The sequence below is a fragment of the Alosa alosa genome, chromosome 18 (assembly GCF_017589495.1).
Source record: "Alosa alosa isolate M-15738 ecotype Scorff River chromosome 18, AALO_Geno_1.1, whole genome shotgun sequence".
Taxonomy (NCBI): domain Eukaryota; kingdom Metazoa; phylum Chordata; class Actinopteri; order Clupeiformes; family Clupeidae; genus Alosa; species Alosa alosa.
This window is the reverse complement of record NC_063206.1, coordinates 25408645-25431376: the sequence shown is the minus strand read 5'-3', so window position 1 is coordinate 25431376 and position 22732 is coordinate 25408645. Positions and strand designations below refer to the sequence as shown.

Genomic DNA, 22732 nt, shown 5'->3' with positions numbered 1-22732 from the left:
GTGATTGGCCGATATGATGGACTCACCTTCCTGCCATCGCCACACGGTGATGCAGTGCTCGGCGTCCACCCCGACAGACAGCAGCAGCTTGCCAGTGGCACTGAAGTTGACGTAGCCCACACCCTTGCCATGCGGGCAGCGCAATATGGACAGCGTCTGCTTGCTCATGGCGTCCCACACGTGGATGGACGGCGTGGTCCCTGGATGGTGGGAGAACAGGCAAGACAAACTCAGGGGTCTGTGAGTGGGGCTCAGATTGGGGCTCACAGACACCTACGAGCACAGACACTAACAGGCAGAGATCACAAAAATGTTTAAAAAAGGAGCACTTCCTGGACTCAGAAGCTGTACATCTGAGGTGCTCTTTGGACTAACAGACAGAGCACCAGATGAAGTGGGGTTGATTTAATCGCCAGAGAATCAAATTTGGTAAAATATAAATAAATAAATAAACAAACATCAGTGCTTCCTACTAACACAGTCTGGTGCTCTTAGACACCTACTAGCACAGACACTAACAAACAGAGGTCCAGGTGAGGTAGGGTTAAGAGGGGTATTTAATCCCCACAGAATACATTTGGGTTGAGAAGGGGCATTTAATCCCCACAGAATACATTTAGGTTGAGAGGGGTATTTAATCCCCCAGAATACATCTGGGTTGAGAAGGGGTATTCAATCCCCACAGAATACATTTGGGTTGAGAAGGGGTATTTATTCCCAAGAGAATACATTTGGGTTGAGAAGGGTATTTAATCCCCACAGAATACATTTGGGTTGAGAAGGTGTATTTATTCCCTACAGAATACAGTTGGAGAAAATAAAATCATCAGTGGGGGCGCTGTGGAGCAAGGTGTTTACAGCGTCTATACCATGTTTTGGACCGAGGTTCAACTCTGACCTGCGGTCATGTCCCAGTCCCACCCTGTCTCTCTCTCTCCCACTTGCTTCTTGTCGATATTCACTGTCCTATCTAAATAAAGGCAATGAAAAATGGATGGTTTGTTGAAATTCAAATTAAGTCTTTCTAATTGTTCACTGAGCATCACTGTGACCAAACTCTACCACTACCCCATAACCTTAACTAGAAATTATGGGTAGCAATACTAATAATTTACTTAGAATCACAGCATCTGTAGATAGTCTTTAGTTGACCATCCAAGTAGTGTGACCTCTATGTACTACTGTTAATCTACCAACCATTGTGGATTATTGATGAAAATACTGATGAAAATGCCGCCATTGCTCATGAAGATACTAGGAAGATACTGATTTTTTTTAACCAATCGACCACTGCTCACAGGACTACAGTCTCAGGCACTTTTAAAGACAGAAGTACGTAGGACAAACAAGAGAGAAGACATGGACAACTGCAGGAGGATGGAAGAGGAAAGACTACAGAACAGGCTAGAGAAATCAAGCTTTGTACTCAGAGGGAACATGGACATACATGGTAAAAACACCAGAGGATTTCCAGACAAGAGGTCACAAAATTATTTTGCACAATACAATGCGACAGATGATGAGCTATGCAACTCCAGTAAAAAGAGACTATGACAGCAGCAACACTTGTTACTTAATTCATCCCATAAATGCTTTTATGAACTGCAAACAGACACGGAAATATTAAAGAAGAACTTGCGGAAACATCCAGTAGACAGCACATTTTGTAAATGGCGATAATATTGCAAATGGACAGACAGATGTCTACATGTCTTGTGTTTGTTGATCTATGTTTGTTGATGTGTTTGTTGGTCTCCACAGATACATGACTACCGAGAGGGTACACAGGGACACAGAGTACAGAGAGGCAGCTGGAAGGGACGAAGAGGAGGAGGAGGAGGAGGAGGAGACTTCACAGGGGAGAGATCAGTAGCAGATACCCTCATCCCATGATCTGCATGCACACATAAAAACACACAGACACAGAAACACACAGAAAAACACACACACACACACACACACACACACACACACACACACACACACGTTCACAAATATTTTCACAGACATACACACATACCCACACACACACACACACACAAACACACACACACACACACACACACACACACACACACACACACAAACACATAAACTCACACAAACACATAAACACACAGACAGGCACACAAAGACACAAAGACACAAAGACACACACACACACACACACACACACACACACACACACACACACACACACACACAAACACATAAACACACAGACAGGCACACAAAGACACAAAGACACGCACACACACACACACACACACACACACACACACACACATACAGGGTTGTGGTGGAGGAGGGCCAGGCCTGAGCGTCTCTTACCTGGCAGCTCAGTGACATCGCCTGGGGTGTGTGCAATGAGAAAGAAACGAAGCAGCAAAAGAACACAGCTGCCATGAGTTACCTCTGTGATGCCGCTGGAGAGCTCAACATCAGCACGCACAAAACACCCACCCACACACCCACCCACACACACACACACACACACACACACACACACTCACACTCACACACACCCTACTCATACAAACACACAAACATTCATACACATAGCCAAAAGTGTGAAAAATTATGTCCAGCACATGCAAAGTAAACAAGGCATTCACTAATACATCTACCAGTCCTATCAGTCCCATGCATGCAACACATTGCAGGACATGCTATGGTCTGTGTTCGCATGCACAAACATGGCAAGCCAGGTCACTGCTCAGCTGGGCTGATGGCACAACCGCAGACAGTGCAGACACTCAGAAATGGCAGACAGATGGCCAATTGTCAATACCTACCGATCTGTCCTGTGGCAATGACATTTTTATATTTGGGATGTTGGTTGACAGTCAAACAGAGGATGTCGTCAGTGTGTTCCAAGTAGAAGCTCTGAGTACCTGAGGCGAAAGAGCAGCTTAATTTACATTTATTATAGAGATATTTGCATAACCACTTAGCAACATACACACAACACACATAACCACAATAGCAAAGCTTTTAAATGACTTTCATTGTAGATGGGTTTTTTTACCAGCATTTCACATATTGTCAATTTTTACTGAGCTAATAGTTTGCAATGGCATTGCTTGTATGGCAAAATATAGCCATTTCACAGAGTAATCACTCCATAGGAAGTACAGTACCTCCAGTCTATCTGGAAAGGGATCTAATGTACATCTAATGTCTGTAGTCAGTAATCATCTGCATCTGGTATGAAGTCAGTAGTCAATCTGTAGTCAGATTTTTTGTCATTCATTTTGTATGTGTTTCAATTCCATTACTAATCCTTACTGTGTTAAGTGTTGTATTTGATCATGAAAGTTGTATTGCCTTGAGCCTAATGAAACAGTAATGGTCTAAGCTTTGACCTTGTCTCAGTGACACGTAGCGTAATGTGATGAGAGTGCCAGTCTGTGTGTGTGTGTGTGTGTGTGTATGTGTGTGTGTGTGTGTGTGTGTGTGTGTGTGTGTGTGTGTGTGTGTGTGTGTGTGTGTGTAATGTGTGTTGTGTGTGTGTGTGTGTGTGTGTGTGTGTGTGTGTGTGTGTGTGTGTGTGTGCCTTGTGTGTGTGTGTGTGTGTGTGTGTGTGTGTGTGTGTCTTGTGTGTGTGTGTGTATGTGTGTGTGTGTGTGTGTGTGTGTGTGTATGTGTGTGTGTGTGTGTGTGTGTGTGTGTGTGTGTGTGTGTGTGTGTGTGTGTGTGTGTGTGTGTGTGTGTGTGTGTGTGTGTGTGTGTGTGTGTGTGTGTCTGTGTGTGTGTAAAGCACCTGTCGTGAGGCTGTGCACCAGAGCAGTGGCTGCAGTGTGATAGACAATGTCCGCTCCATCATTGAGGTAGTGAAGGTTGTTGCGACAGTCGAATCCCCGAAAGCCAAACACATGGTCCAGGACCAGGTCCTGTGAGACAGACAGCAAAGGAAACTCACCATGAGACAGCTGATAGACTCCTGTCAGATGCACAGAATATCTTATTTACTTTCACTTCCCACACACACACACACACACCGTGATACACTGTATGATAAGAATAAATAATTCACACACTTCCATCAGACCTGACCAGTGACTCCCAACAGACCTGACCAGTGCTCTTACTTTGGAGCCTGTTGGAGGCTACTGCCAGAATTTCCCATAATTCCATCACTCCAGACACAACAAGGCCTGTTGCCCGCGGGCATTACGCCACATGCATGTTAGCGCCACACACCTCAACCAGCTTCTTCTTCCTGGTGATGTTGTTCCTCTGGAGCTTCTCTGGTGGGGGAGCCGCCCGGCTGACTGGAGGCCTATGGAGACCAGACACTAAGTCACTCCACTCTGGCTCACTACTACACACACACACACACACACACGCACGCACGCACGCACGCACGCACACACACACACACACACACACACACACACACACACACACACACACACACACACACGCATGCCTGCACACACACGCACACACACACACACAGCATCAGTCAGCATAGACAATGTCCTCTACAACAATTCTTATGCGAGGCACTGTTTTTATTTTATTTTTTATTTTCCCTCCCCCCAAATTTACCAAAATTACAGATTTCTTGTATTCATTCTTTTCTGGAAAATACACTTGAAATCTACAAGTTGAGTAAGTGCCAGTGTGAATGCTGTACTTCATGACATACAGCATGCTCTGATGTCTAGGAGCAATGTCTTGGTCCTAAAGCATTCTCATCGTCTAACATCCAGAGCAAGGAAAAAGAGATTAAGGTTACGTATTCTGAAATTGTAGCATTGTACAATTGTAGTAATTGTAGTCATGTCTACTTTTCAACTCTCAGCTATCAAAACTGCAGCGCTTCTGGCATACTGTAATCACAACACTACAGCTTATCAAATGATCTCTCCCATTGGTACCGGCCTTGAGCGTTTCTGTGTCCAGACCCACCAAATGAACTATCATCTCTCTGTATGCTTCGAGCCATGGTGTTTTGTATATCATGTGTTGATTATATTGTCGTGTGAACAGACTTACTTTGTTGAACAGAAGCCAGCAATTTCCAGGATGATAACAAAAAGGTGAGTAATGATGGTCTCATCAGGCCACACTAACGTCAATAGTTAGGTATAGTATTAATGTACATATTTGGTTACTTCAGGTTCAGGGCTTTCTAATGTCTAATTTGATAATGTATGGTTATCTATTTGAGTATATTCCATGAGTATATTATTATCTTAAAATAACTGAGCTTTGGTGGGTATATGGCCTCATTTCTGTATTCTGTACTATTATGTCACTCATTCAGGCTGTCGCATCACTAGAAATGATGACTTTGAACTAATAAACCAGCTACATAATATATCTACAAAGAAAGAGCATGACATTTCTCCATTATATGAAACAAGAAAATGGCTGACAGAGATTGAAAACAAATAAGAATGGTGGAAACAGGGAGGGAGAGGGCTAGACCAACATGACAAATGTGCTCTGCTGTTGGACATATGGTGTTAGACAACTGTAGCTGAAATAACGTGGCTGAATGTCTGAGGTACAGTAGTAGGCTAGTAAGACACATTTATGAAACATTTATTTAACTATTTAGATGCCAACACTGACTGGTGGAGTTTTAGGTGAAACTGCAGTGTGAGCAATGGACATTTTCAGAAGACTTTATAGATACCAAACCTTGAAAGTAATGATCACACAAACAGACAAAGGGGGGGGGGGGGCTGTTAAACCACACAATCAACAGTCGGGACAGCTGACAAAAACGTCCTTGTGTCTTGTGAAACTGTACAATGACGATGGAGACCATTGTACCACATACCAGCATTTCATGGCCATGTGTAAGTGTTTATGTCATCAAGCACAAGGGCCAGGCTTTAGAATCTCTGGTAAAACACTAGCCAATGGGGAGCCATTCTGAGGTACACAGGAAATGACACGGTGTGTGTTCTAAGCCACTGAGATAATCGGCACAGAGCCCCCGGCCTAACTGGTTAGCATTTTACCAGCAGTGGGACACTGGAGTGGGAGTTCATAGAGCATCTGCTATTCCCTGTTCTCTGCTGCAGTCAACTCTCAGACCCAGATAGGCTAGTTTAGGCTTAATGCTCAGACCCAGATAGGCTAGTTTAGGCTTAATGCCAGGTGGCAAAAATCTGGTAAAGGCCTTGTCCTTTCATCAATTTAAATAGGCTTTTGATTGAAGGTGTAAATATAAATATATATACATTAATAACTTAAAATCATCAATTATTTCAATAAAGATTTCACAAATTTAGCCATCTGAAGTGACGAGTTTATCTGTGACAGAGTGTCCCATGCAGCAAATCAGAAAAGGAAAAAAACAGATGATACTTCCTTCAGCCAGGCTGAAAACAAAAACAACAAACAAACCAAACAAAAAAACAAGAAACGTATACTGTATAGATATATATATATATCGTCAAAGTGGGATGAATGAGGGGAACAAATGAGAACAACATGATCCCGCCTCGACCAGGACGGGGGCCAATACACCACATCGAGGGAACAGAGAGACACTTTGCACCTGGAGCCATAGTGAGTGAAACAGATTAAAGCCTCACATTACCTGGATCCCCTTGAGTGCAGGAGACAAAGCCAAGGGAGAGATTTAGTGAACTTAGGTCCCCCTGTGACAGTGAACACTGTGGCTAAAGCCTCATGCACAAGCAGAAAAAACTAAAGAACACAGCTACAGAGGCCCGTCATTCCGTTTTTGCTTTTTTTTTTTTTTAGCCTGCACTGCAAACCATGCTCTTTCCTTCCAACATGCCGGAGAAAGAGAGCGAAAGACAGAGAGAGAAAGAGAGAGTTAGAGGAAGAGGGGGGGAGAGGGGGAGAGAGAGAGCTTAAAAGAGGAGGAGGGGGTGGAGTGTGAGAGTGCACCAGTCTACAGATTGATAAGGGGGGTCATACCCTGGTATCCCTGTGCAATGTGTGCACTATTGATCCTATAACAGGGGATAAGGGGGAGAGAGGCCGAGAGCACAGGGAGAAAAATACAGTATATATGTCAGTTGCCTCGGTGACCAAGGGGTCAGGGGTCAATAGACAAGGTCAAGGTCAGATATCGGACTGGAGTCCTCAATGAGAGAGAGAGAGAGAGAGAGAGAGAGAGACTGAAAGAGACACACAGACAAACATAGACCGTCGTCATGATCTGATTATTTCTCTGGCAAGCAAATGTTCTCATTGAATTACTGGTCAGATAACACTACATAATGTCATTGCAGATTAGGTGTAAGGTTCAAGATGTAGCAATGCTTGCCATGTTATGCATGTTACATCTCAGTATGGTTGTAAACTGAGTTTTACAAAGCATAATGCAAAAGGTAAATATTTACAAGAGCCAATGAGCAAATTTACAGAAATGTATTACAAAATAACTATATTACAGCAGGTGCTATTTAAATCTATAATAAATACTAGTTTTTGTGCATTTCTATGGATATCGTAAGATTTTATGACTATAAAAATAACAGCATAGTGTTGAAGCAACTGAGCAGGCACATCTTTGATTGAAGCACGTGTACTTGTCTAGACTATGACCAACACTGCCAGGCATTAAGCCCTAAGCCTACATACTCACTGAGAGATGTGATGAGAAGGGGGGTACTTACTTGACAATGCCCTGCCTCCAAAGGAATGCAAGTTAAAACACAACAGAGATATTAAGAGCTTCTGCAGGGGTCAGACAAGCGGGCTGGACATGTGGAGATGGATGGAGGCATGGGAATGGAGGAGGACAAGGACACAGGTGTTGGACCCACAACACATACACACACACACACACACACACACACACGGACGGACAAACAGACAGACCCATGGCCTGGGCTGTTTCACTCAAGCTATGACTGCACACCAGACCTGGGTTGGTGTGTGTGTGTGTGTGTGTGTGTGTGTAAGAGAGAGAAAGAGCATACAATGTTCTATGGTCTGATGGTATAATGTTTGACAAAGGCACAGTTCATATACAGGAGGGGTACTGTTGGCATAAAATACCCAACAGTACTCAACTGTTTGTGCAAAAACAGCTGCTCATTTCAACCAAGATTAAATAGTGCGGGATATCCATATTTTAACTACCGGTATGTTGGAGACTACAACCACTGCTTATCTAAGTGTATGCTATGCACTTGCTGTACGAGCATAGGGGATGCACTTGAAGTCCACAATGCCATAGCAACAGAAGCTGCATCTAATGTAAATGCACAAACAACCTACAGTGTCATAGCAACAGAAGCCATGGCAGATGGGGAGTGAATGCATATTACACATTATCCACATTCATGCACTGCATATGGGAAATAAGCAAATAAACCATTCAATGTCATAATTATGCTTTTTGAGATATATACCGCTAGGTATATTGTACATATTAAAATACATAATATGAACATGCTTTGAAGCAACATTTAAGTTTAGAAAATGCACGTCATCAAAGCATATTAAAAGAAGAAGTAATGATACATTTGACACATTTTCAGTATGAGGATATTTTACATGAGCCACTTAGTCTGCAGAGGGAGCTACCAGCTACACTACATCTGCTCACAGCAATAGTGTTAATTTTGTCACCTATTTTTAATTTAGTCTTAGTCTTAGTCTTGTGACGAAATGTCCTTTTTAGTCTTTGTCATATTTAGTCATTCAAATATCATTTTTGTTAGTCAAGTTTTAGTTGACTAAAAGTCTGGATCATTTTAGTCTAGTTTTAGTCAAAAGAAAACTAAAAGTATCTTAGTCTTAGTCAGTTTTAGTCAACACATTTTAGTCTTTTTTTTATAACAAATTATTTCTGATTACCATTTGAGTCAAATAGTGTTTCACACATCTCAATTTTCCAACAATATTGTGTGTCCACAGGGCTACTCGTCTGTTATAATTACTCATTCTGATTTTTTTTTGTCAGTCAGTATGTTTACATGCACAGGTAAGTCGAGCTACAGTTATAGCTTCGGCTGGGATTTGACCATAGACAGTAAAAGATTTGACTAGACCACTGTCATATTCGTAGACCAGTGTTTCTCAAAGTGTGGTCCGGGGATCACTGGTGGTCCATAAGGTATCCTAAGTAGTCCATGAGCAGGCGTGGTAAAATATAATATAGATGAGTTGTTTGCAATATTGAACCAACTTGTATGTAAAAACAGTTCTGCAACTAAGATATGCCAGTTTAAATCATACAGTATGAATCCACACAATAAGCAAAGTACAAAGACAATAAGCAAGGTGGTTCAGTAGTTTTTTAGATAGGGTTAGTTAAGTGGTCCTGAAACTGAAAAGGTTTGAGAAACACTGTCATAGGCCAAAGTATTAATGTTTTACTCTTACCAAGCTAGATGGCGATATGTGCCCAAACACCACACATTCCCCAAACAGACTCTCCGTCTTAGCCATAGCTAACTTGCTAGCTTAACTTTCCATATTAGCTTACTTGCTAGCAAACTTTGCATCATCAGTCTAACTAGTTAAATAGTTGACATTACATGATGAACATTTTCGTATGGACATTCTGGGGGATGTTAATTTGTATGAGAGAAGCTTCAACTTCTGGGTATGTAGCACTCTGGCAGAAATTTCCAGTGTTCTTGTTCCATGTAGTTTTGTGTTGCAGCCACAGGGTTACAGCAACAGCACGTAGACTAGCCTACAGGAAAGCTGCGTATGAACTCATTCGGAATATTTTGAAAACGTAACAGCTAGATATTCCGTCTTCTCATTTTGTAGACGAAAATTAAGAGAGATTTTATCTTAGTTTTTATTTCATGCAAAACATTTTAGTCTAGTCTTTTTTCGTCAACAATAATGCATCTTAAGATAGTCTTAGTCAGTGTTTCAGGACATTACTGCCGTCTCGTCATCGTCTCGTCTTAGTCATGAAAAAAAAGGTTGTTGACGAACATATTTCCTCTCGTCTCATCTGACGAAATTAACACTACACAGCAAACATGGCACAGCTATCGCCTACCCTCTCCAAGCAACAGCTTCAGCACCAAAAGCCACTGGGTGGCATTACAATAAACGCTACGCTTTAACTTAAATAAAAAGCTTAAATAAAGCTTAATGCTATATTATCGCCACCACTGACTATTTAAGATGATTAGTTCATTTAGATGGTTCACATCACTTTTTAATATAAGTATTGCTTAGTTCCCATTGAGGTAACTTTCTTTAGAATGAAAGCTCTTACTAGAGAGAGTTATTGGGTCCCTAAGTCAGAGTCACTCAAGTCAGCACTAACTGGTCCAGTACTGGTTCACACCAGAACTAACTACTCTGTGTGCTACAACTCCAAGAGATACTGTAACTGGTCTAGACCAGCGCAACCTGGTGTGTGTGTTTGCGGCCACTCCACTACAGCACAGGTGATTCACGCTCAAACACGCTCATCGTGCGCTGAATCAGCAGTGTTGACCTGAGGGCTGTGACAGGGACAGGAACACAGGCTGCATCCAAATACTCCTAAAGTTACACAACGTGATGTAAACCAGCCGCCCCGTGAAATCGAATAACCAGACGGGCAATTGCCGGCCAACCTAGAGGAGACGTCTGGTCTGTCTGGGTAGAGGGAAATACTGTGGTGACTTTGAGCGCAGTAACTTTAGGAGTAGATAGCAGATCAGAGTAGTGAGTGTGTAGTTGTGTGTGTGCATGTGAGTGTGTGTGTGTGTGTGTGTGTGTGTGTGTGTGTGTGTGTTTGTGTGTGTGTGTGTGTGTGTGTGTGTGCATGTGTGTGTGTGTGTGTGTGTGTGTGTGTGTGTGTGTATGTGTGTGTGAGAGAGAGTATGTGTGTGTGTGTGTGTGAGTGCTGGTTGGGGGCGGAGGTGGTGGGTGGCGACACACACATGGGGGTGTACCTCTCCTCTGCCGACACTTCCTTCTGCTGCTGGTGCGGCTTTGTGCCACACATCTCGCGGATGCTCACAGCATAGATCTTAGTGGTGTAGTCCATACTCTTCTCCTTGGCCACGTCACTGTCATAACCTGAAGGCAAACAGGAGACATGTCAACTGTTTGCGCTGACTGTCAGTGACTGAGCTGGCAGAGCATGATTTTCCTGGATGTTGAGAAACAGAGGATTGGAATCCAACAGTTCCTATCTGCAAACTTTTCTTTGGCAACCATATATTATGTAAGATATGAAACCATTCAACAGCACATTCCCCTGTTAAAGCCAGTTTATTTGTGACTTATGATTCCCCTGTTAAAATCTATCTATTTGTGACTCACTGTATGCGTCCCCTGTCAAAACCTGTGCATGTTTGACTTTTGATCCCCCTGCTACAGTAAGGCTGGGGTTTCTGTGGGGTTTATGCATGGGTTTCTGTGTTGTGTTTTGTTGTGTTGTAGTGTGTTGCAGTGTGTTTCTGTCTGAGTTTGGGTTGTAGTGTGTTGTAGTGTGTTGCAGTGTGTTTCTGTCTGAGTTTGTGTTGTAGTGTGTTGCAGTGTGTTGCTGTGTGTTTCTGTCTGAGTTTGTGTTGTAGTGTGTTGTAGTGTGTTGCAGTGTGTTTCTGTCTGAGTTTGTGTTGTAGTGTGTTGCAGTGTGTTGCAGTGTGTTTCTGTCTGAGTTTGTGTTGTAGTGTGTTGTAGTGTGTTGCAGTGTGTTTCTGTCTGAGTTTGTGTTGTAGTGTGTTGTGTTGTGTTGTATGAGTTGCAGTGTGTTTCTGTCTGAGTTTGTGTTGTAGTGTGTTGTGTTGTATGAGTTGCAGTGTGTTTCTGTCTGAGTTTGTGTTGTAGTGTGTTGTGTTGTATGAGTTGCAGTGTGTTTCTGTCTGAGTTTGTGTTGTCGTGTGTTGTGTTGTATGAGCTGCAGTCGTCCCCATGAGCTCTCACCTCCGTCCTCGTCCGTGTCCTCCTCGGACTCCTCGCTGTCCACGGCCCGACTCGCCCGGTTTCCATCCAGCTCCAGGGCCCAGATCATCAGTGCCGTGTCGGCGCCGCCCACTGTCAGCAGCGTGACGTCGTCCTGAGCCCAGCGCACGTTGGTCACATGGGCACTGTGGCCCACATAGCGCTTGAATCGGGCGTACTGTCCCTGCGACCAGATGGACAGTAATTATAGGTCTGTTCATCATCATCATCATCATCATCATCATCGTCGTGCTTTAACCCATCTGGATGTAGCAGACTTCAGTGCAGTATTTGATGTATCACATTGACATGTTAAATGACTGCAGCCATAGTTACAATATTCCATGCACTAATAAGTCCATTTGACTTAAATACATAAAAGTACATGGTAGAAATACATTGAAGTAAATGCATAGAAGAAAACAACTTTAACATAGGAACTAATGCTATATTTAAAATATATATATTTTGCGTATGGTAGATGTGTGAATAAAGCTAACGCACATGGTTTAGTAAAGCAGCCCTTTGGTCTTTCAGAAACCTTCACTAAGCATTAGCAACCGGAGCTCAAGCACATACACACAAAGACAGTGAGGTGTGAGTGTGAATGTAGGATCACTCCTACCCTGGCTGGGTAGCTGAAGAGCTTGAGGAAGCCAAAGTCGTCTCCGGTGGCCAGCAGTCTGCGGTCTTTGGTGAGCGAGGCAGCGTTGATGTCTGTGATGTCGCTGTGCGTTGGCCAGATGCCCTCACAGGTGGGGCCCAGCACGCATGTCCAGGTGGCCCATTCCATCTTCTCCATCTGACACACAGCAACACAAACACACACACACACACACACTCAGTACTCCAGCACAGCACAGAACACACTACTCTTCTGCACGTTAGTATTGGTTAGGCAGTCAAATGTGTAATGTGTGAAATGTGTGTTTGTGTGTGTCCAATCTGTGATCAAAGGCTGTCATGAAATGCGATATCTACTCAGTCCCCCTGACATTGGCATGTCCTTACGTACATTTGGAAGAGGTGCACAATGCCCTGGCACATCAACAGAGCACGATGGGTGTACCAACCACAACCGCAACCACAACCACAACCGCAAGTGAATTTGTGTAAGAACAGATGCGTTGATGTGCATTTATTGATATAATGCTGAGTTATGTTGTTTTGTAAAGACATTGGTTTAAAACATTTTATTTGGTTTTTGGTTTAAAGATGGCTTAAATTAAAATCTTCACAACCAAAGATGTCATTCTTTTTCTGTATTGGCCCAAAGCACAATTACATAACACATATTGAGGCTTTGCCATTGAAATTATGCTGTTCTTATCGTCTTTAAATAGACAAGTGAAAACAATACTATTCTTTGGACAGATAAGTAGTCTTCGGAATGATATACTGTAGATATGTTATGAACTGAACAGATGAAAAAACATCCAGTTACGAGACTGTGTCATTGTTAGTGTCATTGTCAGCTTATATTTTTACACTTATATTATCAAACACACAAATTAAATTCAGAGATTCCAAACAAACACAGAGGCAAAATATAAATGCAGTTTTTATTGTAAGAAAACATATGAACACAGAAGCAGATACATATAAACAAGGAAAAGTAACCAAAAGTTGTAAGAATTGTTATGCACCAAATTGGCCACACTGTATATGACCAGGTCATGAATACATACATGTTTTCAACTGCTCACACAGGGGAAAGGGCTGTTTGTTTTATAAATGATCCATTATCTACCGGTATGTTGATGGGGAAGGAATGTAAAGACATGAAAACCTAGTCAGCCTCAACCTACCTCCACATTGCGGATGGTTTGTCTCTTTCCTCTTGGGGCTTCGAAGAATAGTTGCTCTTTGGCACCAGAATTAACCTGCAGCAGTTTACCTGAAGAGAATCAGTGCATTCATAATGCTGCATACAGCAATTTCAGATCAGATAAACAGGAAAATAAATCGGTATGCAAGCAAATCAAATTCAATCGGAATTGGATAATAACAAACACATTAACACAAAACAAATGGAAAGTTATGGATAAAGATATTGCATTGGTCAACTTATGTGTTAGCGCCGATAGCCCACTCACCGCGAGTGTCCCAGTCTATGTGAGTGATGTAGCTCGAGGCTCCTTTGCAGATGCCCACTCTCTTGCTGGTCAGCACGTTGTAGATGTCAACAAAGTTGTCATGGGAGGCCACAGCGAGGTATTTACCGGCATCTGCACAAACACACCACAGCACAAACGCACAGCACACAGAGCAGCTCAAGGTAAGAGGAAACAAAGGCAAGCATTTATAAGAGTCCCTTTTATCTCCCACGCACGATCATGTGATCTGTTCACCTGCACACACTGCAGAAGACGATAACTCCATTCAGTGGAATCTGTGAATTACCATGGCAACAGTTGAACAGTTGGAAGTCAGGAAGTTGGAATAACAAAAGAGCCAGAGTCCCAGAGTCTACAGTGATCTGGGCTCCTTCTCAACAGCCGTCACTGGTCTCCCAGGCTCGAGGGGAGGATCGTGTGTGTGTGTGTGTGTGTGTGGGGGTGTGTGTTGTGTGTGTTTATGTGTGTGTGTGGGTGAGTGGGTTTGTTGGGGAGGTGGGAGTTCGGTTCCAGCGCTTACCTTGTGAAAATCTCACATCGGAGATGAGCTCCTTGCGGTGGTGGAACGACACCAGGTCCTCCAACGTGTCCGAGTTCACCACCAGGAAGCTGCCATCGTTCAGGCCCACTGCTAAGGCTTTCCCGTCAGGGGAGAAGGCACAACATCTTCCACCTGTCACACATCATACACACACACACACACATTCATTCATGTTATGCACACACAGCACACATACAGTACCTACAAACACACATTTCCATGTTTCCATTCACAGTCAGACCAGCCTACTGACACACTGGGATATCACATGGCTGGATGTGACAAAGTATACACAAGTGAAAGTATTTCCAGAGCTGTGCTGTCCTGAGCCTATTTTAGCTCTGCTGTGACAGAGAGTGACAGGGCTGGGTGACACACATGCGTCTCGCGGAGCGGTCAGTGTTGACATGTGTTAACTGATGTTTGGAGACAGCGACGGGCGAGTGGGCGTACGGAATGTCCTACCTTTTTTCAGCTTGCGGACGGCCACCATGCGGTGGTTGGCTGAGAGCTCCCAGATCCGCAGCGTCTTATCGTCGCTCACGGTGGCACATATGGGGAGCATCGGGTGAGCGGCCAGACCCCACACCTCGCCCTCCATGTGACCCTGTGAGACAGGACGCAAGAACAGGGGTCAGACTCACGCGCACACGTACACAATACACACACATGCACACGTACAGTACACACAAATGCACACGTACACATACACACACACGCCAGACTCCACACCTCCCCCTCCATGTCACCCTGTGAGACAGGACGCAAGAACAGGGGTCAGACACACACGCACACATACACAGTACACACACATGCACACGTACAGTACACACACACACACACACACACACACACACACACACACACACACACACAGACACACACACACACACATCTGTCCATTACTGCCCGGCGGTGTGACAGCACAGTGCATCCTGTGAGTCTGCTCTATTTCATCTTCAGTGCATTGAGTCACAGCGCAGCTGAAACACACACCTAACCCCTCTCTACAAAATCCCTTCACATACACACAAACACACACGCACACGCACACACACATACACACATATACACACACCTAACACTTCTCTAAAAAAAAACCTTCATGGTCTGGATCCCAACTCTACAACCCATCCTTCTTAAGGGCCAAGGACGATAACTACAATGATAACGACAAACAAAGTTTATATGTCATTATCTAAAATCATCTAAAGTCACCCACACATTAATGACATGAAGAAAGAAATGAACGATATGAATGTCCTTCAGGGCAATTTTCAGAGAATTAAAATTAAAAAACCTGACAGCCAATGAAATCTTTCACATTTTAGACATCACATTCATCAACAGGAGGAGAGCCTTTCCTTATCGTTGGTCAGTGTGGGATTCTTTATCGTTAAAGTTATAGTTATCTTTATTGTTATCAGTCCTGGTGTGAACAGCCCTTAGACGTCTCTAGTGCACCTACTGCCTTTGACGCCTCTTTCTAAAGACAGGCTTGAAACGCCTCCCCAGGAGATGCACACTATCAAAAGCCACATCTGCCTGGAGTCACTACATTAGTCACCCTACTCTGCTGCCTTTGAATTGATTTCAGGGAGACTTAATGCAAACTACACAATCAGCTCTGCTCACTATGGCAACACAGAAGCCCTTATTAGCCTTGTATTACTGTGAGAGGCTGAGGGTTTATGTCCTTGACGAAGACCACACACTCCAAACAGCAACTCTAAGAATTACTGTTCGAGCTGCCGATCCATCCTTAACTCACATAACGAAGTGAGTTTCCAAGAATCAGCCCCTTTAAATTCATTTCGGGCTAATGGTTAGTGCTGAATAAACAAAGGGCAGCGCCACAGCTGAGGACCCACAGGCAAACAGGCTTTCAGGGGCAATCAGGCTGCAGCAGGGTTATATAAGGAAGGCTGCAGATTGGCATTCAGTGATGGGTGAGGTTCAAAAGGAGCCATATAGGGGACGATAAACATGAGAGGACCATGCTCACACACATACATACACACACACACACACACACAGACACACACACACACACATCTGTCCATTACTGCCCCGGTGTGACAGCACAGTGCATCCTGTGAGTCTGCTCTATTTCATCTTCAGTGCATTGAGTCACAGCAGCTGAAACACACACCTAACCCTCTCTACAAAAAATCCCTTCACATACACACAAACACACACGCACACGCACACACACATACACACATATACACACACCTAACACTTCTCTAAAAAAAAACCTTCATGGTCTGGATCCCAACTCTACAACCCATCCTTCTTAAGGGCCAAGGACGATAACTACAATGATAACGACAAACAAAGTTTATATGTCATTATCTAAAATCATCTAAAGTCACCCACACATTAATGACATGAAGAAAGAAATGAACGATATGAATGTCCTTCAGGGCAATTTTCAGAACAATTAAAAAACCTGACAGCCAATCGAAATCTTTCACATTTTAGACATCACATTCATCAACAGGAGGAGAGCCTTTCCTTATCGTTGGTCAGTGTGGACGCCTTTATCGTTAAAGTTATAGTTATCTTTATTGTTATCAGTCCTGGTGTGAACAGCCCTTTAGACGTCTCTAGTGCACCTACTGCCTTTGACGTCTCTTTCTAAAGACAGGCTTGAAACGCCTCCCCAGGAGATGCACACTATCAAAAGCCACATCTGCCTGGAGTCACTACATTAGTCACCCTACTCTGCTGCCTTTGAATTGATTTCAGGGAGACTTAATGCAAACTACACAATCAGCTCTGCTCACTATGGCAACACAGAAGGCCTTATTAGCCTTGTATTACTGTGAGAGGCTGAGGGTTTATGTCCTTGACGAAGACCACACACTCCAAACAGCAACTCTAAGAATTACTGTTCGAGCTGCCGATCCATCCTTAACTCACATAACGAAGTGAGTTTCCAAGAATCAGCCCCCTTTAAATTCATTTCGGGCGAATGGTTAGTGCTGAATAAACAAAGGGCAGCGCTACAGCTGAGGACCCACAGGCAAACAGGCTTTCAGGGGCAATCAGGCGGCAGCAGGGTTATATAAGGAAGGCTGCAGATTGGCATTCAGTGATGGGTGAGGTTCAAAAGGAGCCATATAGGGGACGATAAACATGAGAGGACCATGCTCACATACATACATACATACACACATGTACACACATGTACACACACACACACACCCACACACAGTATGACCCACACAACTGGACACACACACACACGCACGCACGCACGCACGCACGCGCACGCACGCACACACACACACACACACACACACACACACACGTACGCGCACACACACATACACATACACACAATGGCAAATCTAAAGGAGAACGCAATCAAGAGTTCACAAACACGGTATGACCCACACAGCTGGACACACACACACACACACACACACAAACACACACACACACACACACACACGCGCACGCACACACACACACCTGGACCAGCAGAGTCATAGGACCACTTTTGTCAATTTCAAGTATCTCCCCATTCTTAGTTCCGACTAGGATATGTCCATGTCCCAGAGTTATGGCACGAATGGAGGGGTTATCCTCGAGCAGCAGTCCTGCACACAAGAAAACACACAGCAGACAGTCAGCCCTTACTCTGGCCTTATTTAGTTCCACAGTAAGACAGCAATCGGGTGTGTGGGGTGAATGTCTCCTCTCTGACCAAAAGGGGGCAGCACTTTATCAGAATTAATCTATAGACTACCTGCCAGGGAACGCTCTCAAACCCTAATCACTAGTCTGCACTACAGTCAAGTACACGCTGAACAGTTTGAAGCAGATTCTCGCCAAAGTCTGTTTTGCACTCTCAGTCAGTGGAGTGCTGTGTGAGAGCAGAGAAAGTATGCCTGTCATGTCATACCTTTGGATCCAGAAGAGAGTGATGCTCTTTTGATGGCGTACGTCTTGAGACACCTCTCAAACATGTCGTCCCACAGCTCAACTACGCCATCCTTTCCTCCCGTCACGAACCCCTGCAGAGAACACACAGCAACACACACACAAGCAGCCTGGTTTGATCACTCCAACCTCTTCCCTGGCTCTCATATACACTATGTACTGTATACTGCATAATGGATGGATACAGGTTATCACCACATACAATTTAAGTTCTTTTAAATTCCTGTGAGCCTGTTAAAATTGCAATATATTAATATATTAATCCCTATATATATAGCAATAATAATATTTTTTTATATAACTGGTTTAGATAGATAGATAGATAGATAGATAGATAGATACTTTGATAGATAGATACTTTATTAATCCCAAAGGTAATTTTGGCATCCAGTAGCTTTCTATACAAAACAAGGAAATACACATTCCCATTCATAACAGTACCTTGTCCAAAGAGAACATGGCAAAGACAGGCCCATCGTGGGCCTTGATGGTCTTCAGGAGCACCGGTTCCTTCCAGATAAACACATCCCCTGTTGCAGCTCCAGAGAAGACCAGATCATCCGTGCGGCCATAACAGACAGACATCATCGTCTCGGGTTTCCCAAGATTCCCGAATACTCCTCGCTTGAACGTGAGTCCGCCACCTTCACAAGACAAAAAAATCTCTGTCGTTAGTAGCCCATAAGAAGTAAAAACTCTACACATGTCTAAACCGCCAGACTCTCTGAAGTGTTAAACATGGCCAATTACACTGAAATGGACTGCAATGGGAAATTGTGCTTTCTGCAGTGTAAGCTCAGGCAAATGGGCTCTATCAGTAGAGTAATGTGAGTTCTCAGCAAACACCATATTTGCCTACATTAAACATCAAATGAGGGAGATAAATGCTTGCAAAGGGAAGACATTTGTATTAAATATATATATATATATATATATATATATATATATATATATATATATATATATATATATATAGATAGAGAGAGAGAGAGAGAGATAGAGAGATGGAAAGAGAGAGAGTCTGACAGAGAGAGAAAGATGGAAAGAGAGAGTCTGACAGAGAGAGAGAGAGAGAGAGAGAGAGAGAGAGAGAGAGAGAGAGTTATTTAGCAAAAGCTATTTGCATCCCTCAGGGAGAGCAAATGCAAGACATAAAAAAACGAGGTGGGAGGGTTATGTGTGGTGTGGGCACCTGCTATCTGCCAGAACTTAATGTGCTTCATGCCCACGGTGACCAGCTTGTCCATTAGGAGAGGGCTGCACTTCACCACAAACAGCTTGTCTTTGTGTCCCCTAGGGGAGGAGAGAGAGAGAGAGAGAGAGAGAGAGAGAGAGAGAGAGAGAGAGAGAGAGAGGAAGCAGACAACATTTCACACCTCCACCCACTGCTGGTGTGCCAGGTTTTAAATGTGTCCAGCCATGCTGCTGTGGTAGTAGGGTCTGCCACCCCTGAGAGTCTCCCTACCTGGCAGTGGCCAGCTTCTCCCCTTTCTTCCAGTCCCAGACAATGATAGTATGGTGGTCATCCACTCCGATGGAAACCAGGCTCTTCCCATCCGCTGAATAACACAAAAGCGTGAATTATTCACAACTCATCCAAAAGCACATTCACACTCACGTCAGAGATGAGACGACCTTTGCTGTGACCTTTCCCTGTGTGCTGCAAATGTTAATAAACACATGGTGTCTCATACTAACGTATGTGCTGATTTTTTCATGATACCTGTGTGCAAACTAAATAATATTTCTGTGAGCAGAGAGAGACAGAGGAGGAGGGTCACACACACACACACATCGTCCGTACCTGAGAAGTCCAGCGCACACACTCCTCTCTGGTGATACCCCTTCAGAAGGGAGAGGCACTTTAGGGTTTGGATGTCCCACACATGGATAGCTGGATCCCTCCCAACCTGTGTAGAACAGACATAGAAAAAAGACAGATATAAGTGGAACAGTCTGGAACCGTAGTGGAACCTGCAGTCCTCAACATTTTTTTTAAACAGGGTTTTCCTTCGTTGTTCTGTCCACAGGAAAGCACCAAAACACTGGCAATTACTATCAAGAGCATGCCAAACAAACAGGCAGTTATATAACCCTAATTAAAAAGCCATGTTGGCCAAAAAAAGTATCGACATAAGAGTGACCTGACACTGTCATGACACATGAACCCTAACCCTAAACCTAACTCTAACCCTAATCCAAACCCTAACTTGTTACAACAAAAACCGAATGTCACTTACAGTTTTTCTCGATCGTTTTAATACCTGTGTCAACTGTGACATCACGTTCTCAAAACAGTTAACACCCGTGTCTGAACAAAAGCACTCTGGACAAAATGACACATTTTGCTTGCAAAAGGCTGTTACTCTCTCAAAACACTTAAAACATGCAGCAAAAGCAAATCTTGCCTTCAAACACTACAACTTGTTGCCAATTCAAAAACAGTCTTTAATCAATCATTACACACTTGACAACAAAATGCAAAATCTAGTTCTCAAAATGAGCATTTTTGCTATGTCTGTTCCATTACTTTCTCATTTTTCTGGTATCAGAAAAAAACTGTGAAAAGACAAAATGTACTGAATAAAAAAATAATTTATTCATTCCTCCCAAGATGTAACTGTCATTGACATGTAAGACATACAGCAAAACACTATAGCAAGATACTGTAAATGTCCTTGAACTACAACTTTCATCTAAATAAACCTACAGTAAAGACCTTTTGTACGGTTTTCTCCACCAAATAGGCAATACAATACTTTGTCAAATGTGCATTAGATCCAAACTTGCACATAGCAACACAGAACAGACATCTCTTATGTATAATGAATGATTGCTGATTGAAGAATTGTGCAAAGGAGTTTCACACAGGTGTATCAGAGATTCATAGCCTATAAATCTAGACGCGCCCCTACCGGCAGCAAATGTAATTTGCTGCCGGGGCTAGTCTAGCAACTCTCCGTTGGCTTGTGAGCTCCAGAAATCGAAACTTAATCAGGACATTGAAATCGTGTATAGAGTCGTTTGGTGGGCTTACGTAACATAATGATTGATGGCAGAGTTGCAACGGTTTGGCTTGAATTCCCTGCTACTTGAAAACAAATATCCTATTAAGGCCCTATTGGCGTGCAGAGGGAATTTGAAAGACAACTGATTATTCCGCCCCTCGGACTGAGCAGTGCGAACGGTGAGTGCCCAGACCCTACATTTTAATGTGGGTCTGGCTCGCCAGGCTAAGAGATTCAGACTTATGCATGGAATCTATACCACCTGTGAAAAGATGTTTTCCTTTTGTTTAGCATGGGAAAACCAATAGAGTTTAGGGCTTTTGAATGACACCTGTGTTAACTGTTTTGCAAAAGGGTGTGAGAAATGTGTGAACCCAATGAAAATGTGTGAACACATTCGCAAGAGATGAATTCTGCTGTGCAAAAAATGTAGTCATGAAGATCAAGTGGGTTCCAGTTTACTTAAGCAGGTTAAAGCAATCGAGAAAAACTGTAGTAACAGAAGCGTTATGTCATAAACGTTTATGACTTGTTCATGACAGTGTCATGTCACTCTTATGTCGATACTGTCAAGTAAAGTGAAACCAAAAAAGCTACATTAAAAAATATTTACATCCTGTGTACATGTGGACTTTTTACCTGTCCGGTGGCCGCGTAGTCTTTGAGTGGGTGGACGGTGAGGGTGAGAATGTCGTCGTCGTGGCCCAGATAGAAGCGCTGCGAGTGCTGCTGGCGGCTGTAGATGACGGCCACCGCCGCCACATGATACACAACCTCACCCGCCTGCGTGTAGAAGAGATTATTCCTGCAGTCATAGCCCCGATACCTGCACACACACAAGGAGAGGGGGAGAGAGAGGACAGAGAGAGAGAGAGAGAGAGAGAGAGAGAGAGAGAGAGAGAGAGAGAGAAAGAGAAAGAGGAACAGAGAGGGGGGCAGAGAGGGAGAGACAGAAATGGATAGAGAGAGAAAGGGACAGAGAGACAGAGCGGGAAAGAGAGAGAGATGGAAAGAGAAGGAGAGAGAGGGATGGATGGTGTTATAAGGAGCACAGAGACTAAAAGGGACAGAGGAAACAGTCAAGTCAAGATTTCAATCAGCCATGATGTAGTAGCTTATTTGGACTTGGAATAGGTTAGGAGTGAAATCAAACTCAACAGATTTTATTCATTCCCAGCTGGCAAATCTTTCTCTCTGTATGAAGTGGCCGTAATTAATCACACGCCGTGAGTGGAATTCTAATTGAGAAACACAGTGTGTGT

At 43.5% G+C, this 22732-nt stretch overlaps 1 protein-coding gene across 14 annotated transcripts in view; it reads right to left on the bottom strand.

The window, feature by feature from the left end:
• LOC125311386 (echinoderm microtubule-associated protein-like 6) overlaps positions 1-22732 on the bottom strand; it is an 80448-nt gene that overhangs the window by 9326 nt on the left and 48390 nt on the right. For 3 of the 14 annotated variants that reach the window (XM_048269373.1, XM_048269378.1, XM_048269379.1), the window contains 21 exons: positions 22110-22296; positions 20267-20372; positions 19928-20021; positions 19655-19755; positions 18904-19106; positions 18425-18536; positions 17992-18119; positions 14977-15118; positions 14491-14643; positions 13950-14081; positions 13662-13750; positions 12479-12655; positions 11836-12037; positions 10860-10986; positions 7617-7631; positions 6566-6574; positions 4204-4282; positions 3764-3893; positions 2796-2894; positions 2332-2352; positions 27-200 (listed from right to left, as the gene is read on the bottom strand). In XM_048269373.1, coding sequence (XP_048125330.1) covers positions 27-200; positions 2332-2352; positions 2796-2894; positions 3764-3893; positions 4204-4282; positions 6566-6574; positions 7617-7631; positions 10860-10986; positions 11836-12037; positions 12479-12655; positions 13662-13750; positions 13950-14081; positions 14491-14643; positions 14977-15118; positions 17992-18119; positions 18425-18536; positions 18904-19106; positions 19655-19755; positions 19928-20021; positions 20267-20372; positions 22110-22296 — 2480 coding nt within the window. Of the gene's footprint in view, positions 1-26; positions 201-2331; positions 2353-2795; positions 2895-3758; positions 3894-4203; positions 4283-4375; positions 6948-7616; positions 7632-10847; positions 10987-11835; positions 12038-12478; positions 12656-13661; positions 13751-13949; positions 14082-14490; positions 14644-14976; positions 15119-17991; positions 18120-18424; positions 18537-18903; positions 19107-19654; positions 19756-19927; positions 20022-20266; positions 20373-22109; positions 22297-22732 lie in introns of those variants that run through there. The other 11 variants (XR_007196472.1, XR_007196474.1, XR_007196473.1 and 8 more) reach the window with 11 other exon arrangements.